Source organism: Electrophorus electricus, chromosome 19, assembly GCF_041902795.1.
Source record: "Electrophorus electricus isolate QZ-2024a chromosome 19, ASM4190279v1, whole genome shotgun sequence".
In the NCBI taxonomy this organism is placed as follows: Eukaryota; Metazoa; Chordata; class Actinopteri; order Gymnotiformes; family Gymnotidae; genus Electrophorus; species Electrophorus electricus.
In genome coordinates, this window is record NC_137515.1 from 16,343,150 (window position 1) to 16,362,079 (window position 18,930).

Genomic DNA, 18,930 nt, shown 5'->3' on the forward strand with positions numbered 1-18,930 from the left:
ACCTAATGGGAGGAAAGTTGTGTGTTCTGATGAAAAATCATGATTAATGCAACAGCTTTCTTACCAGGATTGTGGTAACAATTAGTGTTTTGTTGGCCAGTGAATCGGTCACATTTTTGGAGGTGTCCTGTTTTTCAATCAGGTTCAGACCCGTGTATGTGTTCCAGACCCCAATCTAGGATCAATGCAAAATAAATCCACCACAGAACACAGCTACCACAGCTAACACAGAAATAATATAAGGGTGGCAGAAATGATGGGAATCTGCTTCCAAATATATTGCAAAGATAATAACACTATCTTTGTGAGATCACAGGGTAAATAACATCATGGCAACAGAGGAATGTAAATTTTATAAACACCAATAAGGACTGTGCAGTGAGGTTCAAGGACAGTCCCAGAAGATCTGCTTTGTTTCTCTCTCTCTCTCTCTCTCTCTCTCTCTCTCTCTCTCTCTCTCTCTCTCTCTCTCTCTCTCTCTCTCTCTCTCTCTCTCTCTCTCTCTCTCTCTCTCTATATATATATATATATATATATATATATGTATGTATGAGTACAAGCACTTTTGTCTTTAAATGAGATGCAGTGTGGCAGTACCTGAAAGCCATCAAGTCGCTTCTCACCTTAAGCATCTTATTTCAACCCTATAAAAACCTCTTAGAATCAGTAAGAGCACTCTTGGCTTTTTGAAGTCATTAAACAGAATAAGAGAGTGAATTACTCCAGACAGCAGTATGCTATCAAACAACAGGCGTGTGAATCATAAGCCTTCGATTACGATTTTGTTTACCAAACACGTGATGACTGCATACAGTGATTATACTATAGACGTTGGTTGTTTAAAATCATGCCAGTGGGTTTAGCTGGTTCAAACTGCTAAAGAGTTCAGTACCGCCATGGAGGCTTGGTGGATCCACAACTCGGTCTTTCATCAACCACTCTAGCTCTGGACATCATGCCCTACTGCATGTCTGACGATGCCATTTCAGCCTCCCCAGGTAATACGTGCAAGTGTTTACAGCGCGAGGGAGCAGTCAACATCTGTTATGTCAGCATTGACCATGTGGATGTAGATCAAAATAAGAGAGGCTGGCCCGATTTAAGAGAGAGAGCCCCCCGCCCCCGGTCCTGCCTGCCCCATACAAGGGCATTCTGCACTGAGAGGAAACACAGCCTGGAGACTAAAGCTGTAAGAAGTGAAGCAGAAGAACACAGCTCATTTCTGCATCTATGGGGATTACAGAGGACTAATCTGAATCAAAGATTTTTTTTTTTCTGATAAAGAATGAGTCATAACATGGTAACTACATTATCTGAGATTCAGGGATACTTAGAAATACTTTAAAATGTCTCATCTCTTTCTCCAATGATATCTTTCTGCCTCTCATCAAAAAACACAACCCACTGCAGTGATTGTTTAAGCCCTCAAAACCCCAATAAATTACTGTCAAAAACCCCAAGTAACGCTATAAATCCTAGTGAAAACGCAACTCATGCCTTCTTTGAGCTTTTATGGACTTTACTTGTGCAGACATTTACAAATAGTTTAGGTGTATTATTCAAAATGCAAGTTTCAAAAATCCAAAATGTGATATTAAGGCTTACCATTATACAGAACATGCTCAGAATTAAAAATAGCATTCATATATTGAACGTCCTGTTTCTGAAGGCTTAGGAAAGTGAGTGGTGGGATTCTCAGCACAATGGGAAGGTAATGTTATGCCCAGTTAGAAATGATGGGCAGCATTTATTTTAATCAGGTAAGAGGTGGAAAAGAGCGAATGCGTTTTATGGTTTCATCTAAGGGACTATAAATGAACAAATGTATTCCACTAACGCAAACTGCAAAGTTGAACAGAACCACGTCACTGCTGTACCAACCAGCAAAAAAAACAAAAACAAAACAAAACTGAGGAACAACGCAGATCGTTCTCCGAGACCCTCTCTCGTGGTTTAACAAGCACCGTCAGCGGAAAGAGAATAAGAAGCATCGTTGCCTGAAGACTGCACGCCTGCCTGTGATAATGCTTTCATTAACAGCGCTATAACCCACACGCTCTTTCTGCGCGGTGCCTGGCACACAGCATGCTACCTTCCAGAAGCTTCTGAAAGCAGCGGCATGCTTAAATGAATTAACTCCAGAAAATAAATTAGTGTCGCTCCCCGAACATGTGCAGCTGGATTAACGTGTTTGTGTAAGAAAGCACTCGATGAGACACTTTCAGATATGTTCCTGATTCAGAAGTCAAAGAAACTACAGGGGAACATGAAAGCTTTTCCCTGTGTTTAATATTAAGTGCAGTACACTAAATTTAACCAGTGCTATTATTCTTAATATATGCATGGCAAGAATTGAGGGCTGGTCAGGGGAAGGGAACTATAAAGGACGTGTTGTATACGGAGGTGACCTAAAAGGAGGACGTGTTGGCTGAGCACAAGTCCACAAGGTAGTAACTACACGCTTTTCAAAATAATTTAGAGTGGAATAGTTAGTCATTTCCTTTTTGTATTCAGTTAATTTCAGATTATTTAATCAAGTAGAATATATCATATACAAAAATATCACAATATATAAGTTACAACAGCTGACTTGTCACAACATGTTAGCACAACATTTAAAAACAAATAGCATTGTTGTTTCATCATTTAAAAAGCAAGAAAATAATTGGTGGATTTAACAAGTGGTCTTAAAGCACATAGGCAAGCTCTTCTGCCAGCAGCACCTTCATGAGACCTACTTAGGCTACATTGCCTTTATGAGCCCTACTTAGGCTACAATGCCTTCATGAGCCCTACTTAGGCTGCCTTGCCTTCATGAGCCCTACTTAGGCTACACTGCCTTCATGAGCCCTACTTAGGCTGCCTTGCTTTCATGATCCCCTACTTAGGCTGCCTTGCCTTCATGAGCCCTACTTAGGCTGCCTTGCCTTCATGAGCCCTACTTAGGCTACAATGCCTTCATGAGCCCTACTTAGGCTACAATGCCTTCATGAGCCCTACTTAGGCTGCCTTGCCTTCATGAGCCCTACTTAGGCTACACTGCCTTAATGAGCCCTACTTAGGCTACACTGCCTTCATGAGCCCTACTTAGGCTGCCTTGCCTTCATGAGCCCTACTTAGGCTGCCTTGCCTTCATGAGCCCTACTTAGGCTACACTGCCTTCATGAGCCCTACTTAGGCTACACTGCCTTCATGAGCCCTACTTAGGCTACATTGCCTTCATGATCCCTACTTAGGCTACATTGCCTTCATGATCCCTACTTAGGCTACATTGCCTTCATGATCCCTACTTAGGCTACATTGCCTTCATGAGCCCTACTTAGGCTACACTGCCTTCATGAGCCCTACTTAGGCTACATTGCCTTCATGATCCCTACTTAGGCTACAATGCCTTCATGAGCCCTACTTAGGCTACAATGCCTTCATGAGCCCTACTTAGGCTACATTGCCTTCATGATCCCTACTTAGGCTGCCTTGCCTTCATGATCCCTACTTAGGCTGCCTTGCCTTCATGAGCCCTACTTAGGCTACACTGCCTTAATGAGCCCTACTTTGGCTGCCTTGCCTTCATGAGCCCTACTTAGGCTGCCTTGCCTTCATGAGCCCTACTTAGGCTGCCTTGCCTTCATGAGCCCTACTTAGGCTACACTGCCTTCATGAGCCCTACTTAGGCTACACTGCCTTAATGAGCCCTACTTTGGCTACACTGCCTTAATGAGCCCTACTTTGGCTGCCTTGCCTTCATGAGCCCTACTTAGGCTGCCTTGCCTTCATGAGCCCTACTTAGGCTACACTGCCTTCATGAGCCCTACTTAGGCTGCCTTGCCTTCATGAGCCCTACTTAGGCTACAATGCCTTCATGAGCCCTACTTAGGCTACAATGCCTTCATGAGCCCTACTTAGGCTGCCTTGCCTTCATGAGCCCTACTTAGGCTACACTGCCTTAATGAGCCCTACTTAGGCTACACTGCCTTCAAGAGCCCTACTTAGGCTACACTGCCTTCATGAGCCCTACTTAGGCTACACTGCCTTCATGAGCCCTACTTAGGCTACATTGCCTTCATGATCCCTACTTAGGCTACATTGCCTTCATGATCCCTACTTAGGCTACATTGCCTTCATGAGCCCTACTTAGGCTACACTGCCTTCATGAGCCCTACTTAGGCTACATTGCCTTCATGATCCCTACTTAGGCTACAATGCCTTCATGAGCCCTACTTAGGCTACAATGCCTTCATGAGCCCTACTTAGGCTACATTGCCTTCATGAGCCCTACTTAGGCTGCCTTGCCTTCATGATCCCTACTTTGGCTGCCTTGCCTTCATGAGCCCTACTTAGGCTGCCTTGCCTTCATGAGCCCTACTTAGGCTGCCTTGCCTTCATGAGCCCTACTTAGGCTACACTGCCTTCATGAGCCCTACTTAGGCTACACTGCCTTAATGAGCCCTACTTTGGCTACACTGCCTTAATGAGCCCTACTTTGGCTGCCTTGCCTTCATGAGCCCTACTTAGGCTGCCTTGCCTTCATGAGCCCTACTTAGGCTGCCTTGCCTTCATGATCCCTACTTAGGCTACATTGCCTTCATGAGCCCTACTTAGGCTACACTGCCTTCATGAGCCCTACTTAGGCTACATTGCCTTCATGATCCCTACTTAGGCTACAATGCCTTCATGAGCCCTACTTAGGCTACAATGCCTTCATGAGCCCTACTTAGGCTACATTGCCTTCATGAGCCCTACTTAGGCTGCCTTGCCTTCATGAGCCCTACTTAGGCTGCCTTGCCTTCATGAGCCCTACTTAGGCTACACTGCCTTCATGAGCCCTACTTAGGCTACACTGCCTTAATGAGCCCTACTTTGGCTACACTGCCTTAATGAGCCCTACTTTGGCTGCCTTGCCTTCATGAGCCCTACTTAGGCTGCCTTGCCTTCATGAGCCCTACTTAGGCTACACTGCCTTCATGAGCCCTACTTAGGCTGCCTTGCCTTCATGAGCCCTACTTAGGCTACAATGCCTTCATGAGCCCTACTTAGGCTACAATGCCTTCATGAGCCCTACTTAGGCTGCCTTGCCTTCATGAGCCCTACTTAGGCTGCCTTGCCTTCATGAGCCCTACTTAGGCTGCCTTGCCTTCATGAGCCCTACTTAGGCTACACTGCCTTCATGAGCCCTACTTAGGCTACACTGCCTTCATGAGCCCTACTTAGGCTACACTGCCTTCATGAGCCCTACTTAGGCTACATTGCCTTCATGATCCCTACTTAGGCTACATTGCCTTCATGATCCCTACTTAGGCTACATTGCCTTCATGAGCCCTACTTAGGCTACATTGCCTTCATGAGCCCTACTTAGGCTACACTGCCTTCATGAGCCCTACTTAGGCTACACTGCCTTCATGAGCCCTACTTAGGCTACATTGCCTTCATGAGCCCTACTTAGGCTACAATGCCTTCATGAGCCCTACTTAGGCTACAATGCCTTCATGAGCCCTACTTAGGCTACAATGCCTTCATGAGCCCTACTTAGGCTACATTGCCTTCATGAGCCCTACTTAGGCTGCCTTGCCTTCATGATCCCTACTTAGGCTGCCTTGCCTTCATGAGCCCTACTTAGGCTACACTGCCTTAATGAGCCCTACTTAGGCTACACTGCCTTAATGAGCCCTACTTTGGCTGCCTTGCCTTCATGAGCCCTACTTAGGCTGCCTTGCCTTCATGAGCCCTACTTAGGCTACACTGCCTTCATGAGCCCTACTTAGGCTACACTGCCTTAATGAGCCCTACTTTGGCTACACTGCCTTAATGAGCCCTACTTTGGCTACACTGCCTTAATGAGCCCTACTTTGGCTGCCTTGCCTTCATGAGCCCTACTTAGGCTGCCTTGCCTTCATGAGCCCTACTTAGGCTACACTGCCTTCATGAGCCCTACTTAGGCTACACTGCCTTCATGAGCCCTACTTAGGCTGCCTTGCCTTCATGAGCCCTACTTAGGCTGCCTCACCTTTGCTGTCCCATCCTCTTTCAGGCTGATGAGGTCTAAGTCAAAGTCCTTCCTTAGTCCGTCTGTCTTGTTAAGAACGATGCGTCCTGTCAGGCCATCCCACTGGGCCTAGAGTATCGGGTGTGGAGAGGAGGACACAGACACAGGAGAGAAACCCAGCTAGTCATTAGGCCACATTCCAGGTAGCTCTGTAGGGTAACAGGAAGAGGCAGGATTTCTTAGCAGGATCAAAAGAAAACCACTTCCCTCTCTGTAGTTGGTAACTGACCAGGTCATTCAACTTTTCAGGTGAAAAAAAAACCCAGGTTTTTGAAACAACATAAGGACTCCCCATTGGCAAAGCCAATGTAAGAGACTTCCATGAATAATTCAATATTATTCAAAAACTTAATCTTTCTTTTAGTGCTCTCTGAAAACGGACCATTTTAGTCAATTTAGAATATTCACCTGTCCCCCATGGCAAGAGCAACAAGTTAAAGTGAGGTCATTTCCTCGATTATATTTCTCCATTCACTTTGTTAATTTTCATTCACTTGATTCAGCTCATTAATTTTGACAAAGGAAGACCGCTCGCACAGATATAGTCACTGTAAGCCTCTCTCCACATGGTGAAGGCAGGGTCGTTGCAAAGCTCCCTCACATGTCATAGGTAAAGAGAGGTGCACACCGACATGGCTATGGGGAGACCACAGAGCAGAAACCTGGGGCTGGCCTTCACGGGAGCAGGGTCCACAGCTGTCCAACCACTCGGGCTTGTGTTCCAACACCACTACTCCACCACCACTACTCCAGCACTACTCCCCATCCCACAATCCCACAATCATTCAGAGCCATGGCCAAATAGGGGGCCTAAATTCTTTCCTGAAGGGCCCAAAGACTCAGATTGAGTCCCCTCTGCTTGTGCTTAGAGACCTCAGATTTAGTTTATGAAGGGTTTGGTAATTAGCTGTAGAGTCACTTGGGTTAAAAATGCTAAAACAATCAACTGGGAAGTGCTCTGGACATCCAGGGTGGGACTCAAGCACCCCCACTCGGGACAGTAATGAGGCAAGCAATGATGCTGTGATCCAGCCACGGATGATTGGACAAAATGTGTCACAGCTCGGTAGTGTAACAGAAAGTGATCGAGAGGGCCAGGATGCATCTGGCAAACACTTGACAGCTACTGTTGACATGTGGTCGAGAATCGCAATTACACAGGGTAGTGAATCACAGTATCTTTGGCAACTCATGTGCAAGACTGCCTGGCATAATATAGAAACTCCAAATGACCTGTGAAATGAATTTCTTCAGAAACGCATTGCTGGTATATTTGCAGTAGACATATGGAGGGTGCTGAGTGATGCCGAGTGCAATTCATGCCTTTACTCTTTGCAGGATATTTTCCATGAGAAATAGACGCCCTGGCAGAAGCAGGTACATTCAGTATCTCCTGACCTGGAACCAAGCTGATGTAAGCTCCACTTCAGTGGAATATAGCAGCGTTCCAAGGCAAAGTGGACGCCCTTCATCTGCACGTCATCTGCACAGTGGTGGGCGCACTCTGCAGTCCTCAGTGCCAGAAGTCCAGTACAGTACATCAATCAGTATTAGAACTTAGCGGGAGGGTCCCATCAGAGCTCATGACCTTTCAATGTCCTTAATGGTGCCGTAATTGAGCCTTCATGGGCCATTTATATGCGCCACCTGGAGTCAGTCGAGTCTCAGCTGAGCTGAAGCTGTCTCTCACTCTGTGCCTATCTCCCGTTCTTATTCCGTATGTTACTGCCCAGAGCGCTGTTGCAATCTGCCTGTCAGCACTCTGCTCCTCCTGTTCTAACAACCTCCACTGAAGTGGAGTGATAAGACCAATTAGGCTCTAATTCTCCTCTACTGTTGTCTCCAATTCATTTTTAATTGCGTTTAAGATCGGTACATAGTTTTGGCAGCCTGGGGTCCCAGAGAGAGGCACGATCAGCACCATTAAGTTCAATTAATAAAGTGAAGTGCCCTCTGCACTCCCAGAGCTGTGCCTCTCCCGTTCTGATGTGCCATATTACTGCTTCTACACACACTGTGTCGCATGGACAAAACGTATTGGCATTATACTGCTCCATGTTGTAATTGTAGCTACATTAAAAACACACGAGTGAAAACACACCGATGAGGAAAAAGGATAAAGACCTGCTGGCATTATTTAAAGCAATCATTTGTTAAATCACAGGAAATGCAACCCCCCCCCCCAAAAAAAAAGAAAAACAGGGGGACCTAAGGAAGATGGTCACAGCACACACTCAAACACAATAAACAATGGGATTCAACACAGAGCACAAACACATGCTGTGGTCTGTGCGGTGTCCGCGCTGCGAAGGCCTGTATTGAAGTGACAGTTAAACGCTGACCCAGTACCGACCAGGCCAGGGCCTAAAGCATGCAGTCCATAAGCCGGCGGTTGTGTTGCACTCCTGCACGAGCCACAGATGTGGGCCTCAGCAGCAGCACTGATACGGACCCGGGAAGGAGTTCACGCCAGTGCACAATGAACAGTCTAAGCCTGAAATGCCCCGAAGAGCCACTCTGTCTGGAGGGTGCCAGGGCCCGATGCAAAAGAAAAGCCAGCTTTGAGTCGTTGTTCATGTGACGAATTCCCTGAACGGAGAGAAAGCAGACGGGGCTCAAACGAACACAAGGACAGTGAGTTTTGCTGCTCCTGCTGCAGTCTGGAGACTCCCAAGCACATGGGGCTTATAAAGATGAAACCACATGTGTATCAAGGCTCATTTCCTGCTCAATACACTCCTTAAATATAGCCCTGGCCTTATAAATATTTACCTGTAGCAGCTTCCTCGCAAAGGAAATAACACAACGTATAATTTATCACATGAACAAGGTTAGTGACAAAAAGTACTACTGACAAGATATGAAAAGTGATATAATGGAACTAAAATGCAACTCTTTGTGGAAATATGATAATATTTTATCATTTGAAGTCTCTACATTTCACTTGCTAAGCAGAATGAGGAATAAACATGACAGGCTAAATTTATACCATCCATTTAATGAAAGGAAGTCAAAGTATTGTCAAACCTTGAAAGAGGAGTGTTTATTTGGACCTAGTGACATGATGTGAACTGTTGCCTTTTGATTCATTACAAACAGTGCCAGGGAGAAGGAGAGCATGTGTGTGTGCATATGTGTGTGTGTGTGTGTGTGTGTGTGTGTGTGTGCGCGTGTATGTGAAACATGACCTTGCCACATCAAAGACCACCTTTTACAGTTTTTTTGCCTTTTTTCCTTTATTAATTTACTCTATTAAGAGATTACAATTTATTAAAGTTTATTTGAAATAGTAGTTAACTGTGTGCACATGTGTGTTTGATAATGTTGAGCTAGTGTGCGTGTGTGTGTGTGTGCGTGCGTGTGTGTGTGTGTGTGTGGCCAGCTCACCTCTTTGAACAGGTTCATGAATCGGTGTCCGTACCTCCACGGCTTGTGGCGATGGCACTGCAGAGAGCTCACCGTCATCTGGCTGGCCCGCTGGGACGCCAAGGCGACCAGAAACACAGCGTCGTACATAAGAGCGGCAGCCGTCTGCAGAGAGCGGAAAGGAATGTGCATCCAAATTAGATACAGGGCTTCAAAAATTACACATCTACCATAAATGTCCTCACAACACCTCAGTATCTCAGCAATCCAATGATATGGTCCTCCTCGTTGCAGTAGGTAGGAGTTTTGAAGTCTTTAAGTTTAATGTGTAAGCACTCCATTTTTGCAGCCTATTACAGGGATTGGATTGGGAAGCGCAATATCCACAGGGCCTTTGGGCTTGGCAAAAAAAGCGCAATGTGACTTAATCCTACAGACTCATTTAAAATTTGAGGAAAAGAGCCCAAGGGAAGGGCTGAGGGTATGGGTTTGGATTGACCAAAATGGAACCATGGATCAAGCCAATATTTCTTTGATATTTGGGATGGACTTTGGATTTGGCTGTGTGGTTTTTTGATGATGATTTACAATTTGGGCAACAATGGATTCCAATTTGACCAAGGTTGATGGGTTTTTAATATACTGCATGTAAATCTATTGACAGGAGTTCGATTCATTTATAAATCAAGCACTCAAATAACTGGAATGCAATTCAGAATCCTTACAGAGATTTAATCCAATTTAAAATTCAAACATCTGTGATATTTCTGAGCTTTTTGTATGTGCATATCAACATGTGTTATCTAAACAATGTCCCTTGAAAACCCAATTAGCCATATGACATCCTGCCTATCGTACACCATTCATCTTTCTCAAATTAAAATTTTATTCTCATCTTTGACCTTGGAACGATTAAAATGAATGATTAAACATCACTGCCGCGAGGACTGAAAAGAAATAAATTCTAAACGAAACAATGAACTGCTACATCCCTAACACTTTAATGACCTAATAAATGACTGACAGGGTTAATGAACCAATCCTTACTGTCATAATGCCGCTCATCATGCCGCTCTCAAATCTGGGCGGGGCTAGCTGCCGATCGGCGGTCCATTTCTGGGTGACAGACACCACGTAGGGGTTGTCCAAGTTCAGCAGACGGAAGGCAGTCATGTTCACGCCGCTGTAACGGTACGGCTCCAGATCCAGGGCGAAGAGATCCTGAAAGGTGAGGAAGGGCTCCAGTTAAGGCAACTAAGGCTTCCTCTAAAAACAGGCGCTATTGATCTGGTCATCTCAAAAGTGTCATCAAAATATAGGACATAAAGCCTTGAAGAACAAATGCCGAGCCTACAGAGCACAAAAAAGTCAAATACAGAGTATAACGAAAGGCAGAAACACAAAACAGAAAATATAATAAAAATACATTTTATATATATATATCTCATTTAAAGCACCATGATGGTACAGCTTAACAGAGTAGTTCTGTAGTGGAAAAGAGAAACCAAAATGAAACCAAAATTATATTCATCTGTAGTTCATCTATATTCATCTGCAGTTATTGATTTTCTATCCCTATCTATGTAACACCATCATGGAAAACATATACCATATCAGCATGGAGGTTTTGGGGACTCACCAAGGTAGTGAAGAAGAAATGGTAATACTCAGTCATCATCCCCACTGACATCAGCTATAAAAAACCATTTAAACACTATACATCAGAACATTATAGAGACAGCTACATTTTTAACAGTGACTTTTAAGCACCAGTCACTCACCACTCCATCGTGATGCATCACACTATAGCTACTATCCCTAGTGAGCAATAGTCAATCTTGAACTTTTATTGCACTTTAAAAAGAACTAAGCTCGAGAGGATAGAGATAGACAGACTTAACTTCTGATGCTGCAGGAGGTCATATGCCTTTACCCAGGTGTCAGAGTTCAAAGTTCAAGAGTGAGAGTGACTTTGTGGGCACCTGGCACCTGTTTGAGCAGCTCGGAGGCTGTGCGGTGGCAGCAGTCGAAGATGGCGTAGAACTCTTGCTCCCTCTTCATCTCCTTGAGCAGCGGGCGGGCGTCGCCGGAGCCTGGAGGCAGCTGGCGGATCCGCACCTTCATGCCACTCCTGGACGGGGCTTTGATCAGCTCCTGCATACGCATCAGGCCTGCGAAGGGGCAAACGGAAAAGGAGCCGCACACCGTCGGGGAGGAAACAAATCCATTACTGGCTGGAGAGTTTTGATTTCCCCTGTGTAAGCATGGTGCCAGCTAGTGCCATCAGAACTGAGAACCTAATCTTTATCTGCTCTGTCAACGAGTCCCAATCAATACCCCCCCCCCCCCCCACACACACACCTCCTGCTGCAAACCACACACTTTAATCAAAGAACAAGGGCACCTCACTTTCCAAAGCCAAAACATGGGTGGGTTGGAAAACTTGTAGGCTAAAATCATATCTGAAGAGCAGTCTATGGAAGCAATCCAATCAAACAGCTGCAAGAAACAGAAGAGTCTATACACTTAAAGGGAACAGGTGACGTGGGCAGAGAATGAGAAAATATCGGCCGCTCAGCTGGCACTTTGGTCGTGCTGTGCAGCAGTCTGGCAGTACATTTAAAGTCTCTGCCGGACACAGTGAAGCATGGCAGAACACAGCATCATTAGGGAAGGAATATCACCTACACACTCCACTAGAACTCTGTCTCTGTTCATCTCTCCTGCTAATGAACCTCACTGCCACGTCCAGACAGATAGGAGCTTGCTCACGGGGGGGGCCTCCCTTAATGTCTGGACATTTGAAGAGAGATGTCCTCTACATCAGTGCATGCTCCTCTTGCAGGGCCGGGTGTTAGAACAAGCTTAGTGAATAGTTCAGACGTTTTGTGCGAAATAACAGAAATGCATGAAACTGGACACATGAAAAGTACATGGGGGTCTGGTAGCTGGGTTACTTCCTCAAACCCATATGGTTAAATGCCCATGTTAAATCAAGCACAAAATGCTCAAAAAAATTATTTATAATAATTATCTAGGCTGCTTGGCTGGTCATTGGAATAATGAAATGTGACTCTTTCTAAGCAAGCAGCGTGATCTGAAAATCATAGATCAAAGCAGTTTTCCCCATACTGGGGGTTCACATTCCCCATAAGGGGTTATTCAATTGAATTAAACAACAATAACAAAAAAATGGTATATTTAAAAAAACATTCCAAATGTAACCAAACTGTGACCATGTATATAAATAAAAGATATAATCAGGTGAATTAAATCATGGTTGGATGTAAATGTATGAAAAAGCCTAATGAACCTGTGTATAAAATCCCTGTAAAAAAAACTCGGTAAAATATTTCAAATGAACTTATGCTGTCAGTATAAAGAAAATCTCCAGATGAGAGGCATCCAAGCACAAGTCAAGAATATCTTTTTTGTATATTAGATCTGAATCACAGAGAGGCCAATGCAGGAGATCTGTGCTCATCCTACTGCTCAGTTACGATTACGCTAAGTGCTCTGGTGAAGCGGAACATGATTGGAAAGCTGACAAAACATTCAATCAAGGATCCCGTTTCAAACCCATCCTAGAAGAAGGTCCCCGTTTAACGGGGACAGAAGGACAAATACCGCTGTGTCCACTGCAAAGCCTGAGCCTTGAGAGTATGCCGATGTTAGCCACCACGCATGTATGAGAGTGGTTTTCAATACATAAAAACAGATCTTAATATGAAAGTTAGGAGTATGTCCAAAAATGCATCCCAGGATTAATGACTTCTACAATACTCAGCATGCCCAGCTGTCTAAGTGTACCTTCGTACCTTAAATGCTTGTTATAAGTTGTTAAAGAGCTGCTAAATGTGAGGTCTGAAGAGCATAAGTGGAACTGCATGAAGGTTAATAATTCAATAATTGTAATGAAGGCACAACAGGAAGATGCAATAACAGAGTCGAAAACAATCCAGGTCCAAGACCAGAAACAGCAGACGAAAACGGACAGCGAGCGAGACAAAGAGCAAAAGCGAGGTCAAGAATAAAGGTCCAAACCACAACAATCACGTAAGCACGACAAAACGGCTTAGAAAAACTATGCAGGATGCTGAGCAAGGTAGGTTTAAATATACAAAATATTAATGGTAACTGGATACAGGTGACACTAATAGGCCGAAGATAGGGAAAGAACTGGGGGATTATGGGGAATGTAGTCATCATGGGGAAAACTGGAAGCCATAGACATGATGCTAAACAATATAATACATCTAATAATGCAAGTTACAGTTCAAGGAAAATAGCAATGTTAAAGTTTCACCAAAATAAAAGGAACATGCTAAAATTTTGTGGTTTCTATTATATTTATCAAAAGGTTCTATCTAATATTGCTTACAATCTTTGCCCAGGCCAAACTGATGAGTAAGGAAAGAGGGGAAAAACACACACAGAAAACCTTTGGGCACACACTGCAAAATTTGAGCATCTGCTTTCCTAATGATTCTGTAATAACACTGGTTCCAAATCTCCAGCGAGGAATCAGACACACTAATCATTTCAAAGCTGGTCAATTTTATTATATGACATTTCTAATTATGGAAATTCCATTTGTTTGAGAGCCAATCCACAAAAAAAAAAAATCCTTAAAAAAACAAACAAACAAAAAAAAACAATTATTTGACTGCAAAACAATATCATTTTAATACCAAGTAGGACATTACTTTGACTATATGCAAAAAATAATAGTGAGACAGATGGAAATGCTGAAAAGAGCGACATTTATTAAGGGCAAACCCATAATCTGAGTCGTTAAGGTAGTCCAGGGTCAGGGACTCGATATGCACAGATCCGGAATATATAACAGACAGAAAGCAATACACGAAACGCGAAGGAGTAAACACACTGAAACACATCTGAGAACAGTACAAGCACAATACAACGAACACGACAGAGACTTGAAAAATCTGAATGTGACCAAAACCAGCCACCACAAAGCATGTCTAAATGCATGGGTTGACGAGCGGATCACAAGAAACCGCACAAGCTAACAAGTGGCGGAGAAAACGAAACTAGGGTATGGAACCGAGACAAAAGGCACGAGACAGGTAACCAAGGAGACTGAGACGCTAGGGAGGGTCCAACTGTGACACAGTTTATGTAAAAAGAAAACAAAAATGAACGTAACAATACATGCCAAGACTCATTTTAGAAATACCTAGCCTGCACGTACAGATGCCCTGTATCTACGACTACCCTGCATGAACACCTGACCTGTAGTATGTACACAAGCCCTGTATGTACACGTATGATTTTTGTACACCTACTATTTATTTGCCTACCTTTACCTAGCCTTGTGTACACCTACCCTACACGTACGCCTACCCATTACATACGCCTGCCCTGTACATACACCCTGTGATAAAAACAGGGCTCGGGCGATCTGTATCTTTTGGCTGGCCGACAGCTCTTAACCCACCAGTGATATATGATGCATGTAAAAACACCAGCAAGGCTGCCGTGCCGAATAAACTCATACCAGCTCAGCAACCTCTGCAATGCCACCCTCCTATGGCTGTGTTAGAAATGATGCCTGGTCAGCAGGGCTCCTGTGGTCAGAAACTGACCAGTGATGAACTGGGCAAAGGACAGCCAACACATAGTGCATGCCAAGAAGTGGGCTACAGTCTGGAATTGTAAGCTTATAAATATAAAAGACCTGTGGAGAGGTCACAGAGTGTAAATGCAAGTTGTTTATAATAACGATGCTGGAGAGTACATGTGGGTATACTCATTAATTTGTTATGTGCATTTATTTATTACATATTTATCTACTGCAGCATTAGCAGGATAATACAAACCGCCACCTTTAAATCAAAATAGTGCAATCCAAAAGTCAATATCACAAATCTAAAATTCAAATGTCCAGGTGACAATATGTAACATTATATTGCCCAGGCCTAAGTCCCCATAACCTTTAAAAAGAATGGAGGCAAGAACCGTAATAATAGTCAGAGCACTCGCGGGTGTGGCATTTGTTGTGTCTGGCAACCCGTTCGGCAGGGATTATGGGATGGGGGTGCTTCATGATCAGCTATGCAGGAAAAAATTGCTTGTGCCCCCAGATAGATAAGACGGTCCATATTCAGCCCTTACTCAGCAGAGACAGAGAGAGTGGCTGCATGGTATTTCAGGCACAAGCATGAACAATCACATATCATGGGGTCCAAAAGAGAGAAGCTCACTAGATGCAATAGGACATTTTGCTTCATCACACAGTAAATCTGCATAAACTTTTAGCAATCTGCCTCATTAAGTATGTTTGCTGTTATCAATAAGTCGCTTTGGAGCAATTATTGAGTGCTCGGTGAAAACCGTGCAGGTACATTTACACATACAGAACATATCTACCTCAGAAAAAAAAATAAAATAAAATAAAAAATAAAATAATATATATATATATATATATATATATATATATATATATATATATATATATATATATATATATTTATATATGATAAATATATATTGATCTCCACATATATAAATAAAAATTTAAACAAACATAAAACTATAATTGATGATTGCAGCGCACAACTAATTAAGTGGCAAGAAAAGGTTTGGCAGACCCTCGGCCTGTAGACTGAGAGCTTAATTTGAAATCCACCTTTGCTCTACGTGTAGGGGAACGCTTTTACAGGTTTAATAGTGCAGCAGATCTAGTTGATATAATCACTTGGAGACTGAGGTGCTACTCTATAAAGGACAAATTTTAAAGTTACGATTCATACCAAAAGCCATGCCACCTCATCTGTTATATAATATTTATTGAAGAAAAACAGCGAATGTATCATAATACCTTTTACCGGTTTGCCTTGTGGGTATGAATTTCAAACTACCATATCTTAAATTACCTGACAGAAAACGTCCTCTGCGCCAGTAAGTAATAGGCTTGAGCTGCACCAGTAGAACATAAAACCCATCCATGTGTGGACAGCCTGCAGAGGATAGAAAATATGCTCCCTTCTCCTAACCAAGCCCATAGAAAGCTCCGACAGCTCTGAGAATGCTCAGGCAGCAGGACACACATCTTCCATTTTGTCCATTTCAGGTAAGACCTAATTGCAAAATACGCCTATTCTGCTCACACATCCACCCAAACCCCCACACACACCCACACACACTCAAACACCCACATATTGTATTGGAGAACTCAGGCATAAAAACAAGCCATAAGATAAATATCTTTGCATTAAAGTCATTAAAATCCTTGCAAGTAACTACTTTTTTAACGTTTAATTTAACCTTTTCATCTCATGCTCATAAGCACATTATGGAACACAACTTTAATATACTTTAGCCAAACTAATGGGTAAGTAATAGCCTTGTGAAAAGCACTTACTATAAATTAAGGAGTCAACTTCATCAATAAATGTGGTCCTAGAGTGCTTGCCAAAGCTCAGTGTTGTGTGGTTCTCCCTGCTTAACTGCAGGAAACAGCCAAATACAGAGTGTTCAGAAGCACCCAGTGAGGGGAAGGATGTCTGGACCAGCTCTTTGGACACACAGGGTGTATCTCTGCAGGCTTAATAAGCACTGAACTGCACAATGAAGTGCTTGGCAGTTTCCATTCTACCTACGTCTGTGTTGCAGTTCTGTGCTACTAATACTAAACCTACTAATACTAAAGTTATGGTCACATTCTCCAAGGTGTGTTCAGTCCTCACCTATACTGTCCTCATAGACAATGGTGACAGACTCCCACTTGTAGTAGGTGACGACATCGAGAATAGCTCTGCTGATGGAGGTATGCTCTGGGTACAGGTTGATGAAGAAAGTGTCCTTGTTGTCTGCAGAGGGATGCTTCCAGCGGGTCTGGATGTGCGGGACCTCCAGGGCGTTACAGATGGACTGTACCGCGCTGACTGAAGAGCTGTACGCTGGGCCGAAAACCGCAGCCACGCCCAGGGCTAACTGGTCACACACTTAGGAGGGAGAAACAAAGGGAGAACTGATATAGGGAGTCATAACGAGAAGAGGAGGTGCAGGAATAAAGTCATAGAAGAGGACAGAAGAAATGTGAAGAAAACCGAGAGTAAAGAATAATGAAAAAAGAGGAAAAGAGAAGAAAGACTAGAAAGACAAATGAAACAGATAACTGAATTGGTACCATTTACATTATAACACTGTTACGGTGTAATCGTACCACTAATTACAGCGCAATTCTGAGTAAGAACATGTAATAACTATTAACACTCAGTGCATACACATGCTCACTGAGTCACTCAGTGAGTACAGAGCAAATACAGAGCAAATATGTACTGTTATGTAGAAAATACATTGGTAGTGTTTTACACAGTAATTAATGGTATAGTTACACTAACTATACACTGAATGGTGCCATTATACGTTACAGTATGAATTCTTTGTTACACATATTACACTGTAACTAGTGGTACAGTTACACTGTAGCATTTGGTGTTGTAAGTAAAGTGTTACCTGCACATTATATTGTGTCTGACACTACACACAAAAGGGCCATAAAAAAATCTCATCTGAAATCCAACCTCTTCGGGAAGCTTCAAAACTGTCAAAAAGGTTCACTCTCTGGATGTCGTAGGTCAGTGTAGCGTTTGGCATCAGTGTTCTGTTCCTGTTGATGCTGGTGACAGCAAACTTGAAGGCTAACTCGTCCACGCTAACCGGTTCATTCTCTCGAGTCTCAAAAATGCCTCCTGCAAATGGAGGCAGAAGAAGTCAAAGAGAGTGAGAAGAGAGGGAGAAAAGACAGAGAAAAGAAGGGGAGAGGGAGGAGACAGTGAGGAGAAACACACACCTGTCCAATTCTACTTTTCCTATTACTGTAAATTAGTAGTAATACAAAGCATGGTGAACACAATATTACACTTCTTAGATGGCTTCAGAAAACGTTAAACACAACAGACAGCACCATATATCAACATGTACATCCGGGATAGTACTGCATAAATACGACTGTATGCTTAGATTTTCCTAGAATGAGAAAGATCATTAGAGAACTCATAATATGCATGAAACTTATAATGGCATTTTCTTGCACCGAAAATTAACACGGCTGCTACTTTCTGAACAAATTCAAAAGATCTTGGCTGTTTTCACCCAAATGGAGCAAATCAAGAATCAACACATATTGAGTTGTGTTTGTGAGTATGTGCTGAGTTCAATATATGAATACATGAATGCCATTAGACACAAAAGATAACTTGAGCCTTCTGAAAATAACTTGTACAAGACAAACTTGTACCATTTTAGGCCAATTTTTATTGCTCAAGCAAATGCAGAAAATGTTTTGCCTATACATACTGAAAAGTTTCTGTAGGCCCTGTTATGCATAACATTTGTTAGTATGAACAGTTTACAAGCTTTAAACAGTTACATTTAAAAACTGATCATTAAACATAATAGTGAATTAATTCACTGCAGAAACAATGCAATGTGGCAGTATTTTACTGTCTTAGTTATTACACAGATTAACTGTCCAATGAACAAATTTAATCTTA

At 43.1% G+C, this 18,930-nt stretch overlaps 1 protein-coding gene across 8 annotated transcripts in view; it reads right to left on the reverse strand.

The window, feature by feature from the left end:
• grik1a (glutamate receptor, ionotropic, kainate 1a) overlaps positions 1-18,930 on the reverse strand; it is a 49,470-nt gene that overhangs the window by 14,176 nt on the left and 16,364 nt on the right. For 7 of the 8 annotated variants that reach the window (XR_014118642.1, XM_035535447.2, XM_035535448.2 and 4 more), the window contains exons 2-9: positions 17,959-18,126; positions 17,119-17,376; positions 11,396-11,577; positions 11,046-11,099; positions 10,454-10,627; positions 9,428-9,571; positions 6,002-6,109; positions 65-175 (exon numbers count right to left, since the gene is read on the reverse strand). Coding sequence is in view for 7 of the 8 variants with exons in the window: in XM_035535447.2 (XP_035391340.2) it covers positions 65-175; positions 6,002-6,109; positions 9,428-9,571; positions 10,454-10,627; positions 11,046-11,099; positions 11,396-11,577; positions 17,119-17,376; positions 17,959-18,126 (1,199 nt within the window). In the remaining variant the exon portion in view is untranslated. The remainder of the gene's footprint in view (positions 1-64; positions 176-6,001; positions 6,110-9,427; positions 9,572-10,453; positions 10,628-11,045; positions 11,100-11,395; positions 11,578-17,118; positions 17,377-17,958; positions 18,127-18,930) is intronic. The other variant, XM_035535450.2, reaches the window with a different exon arrangement.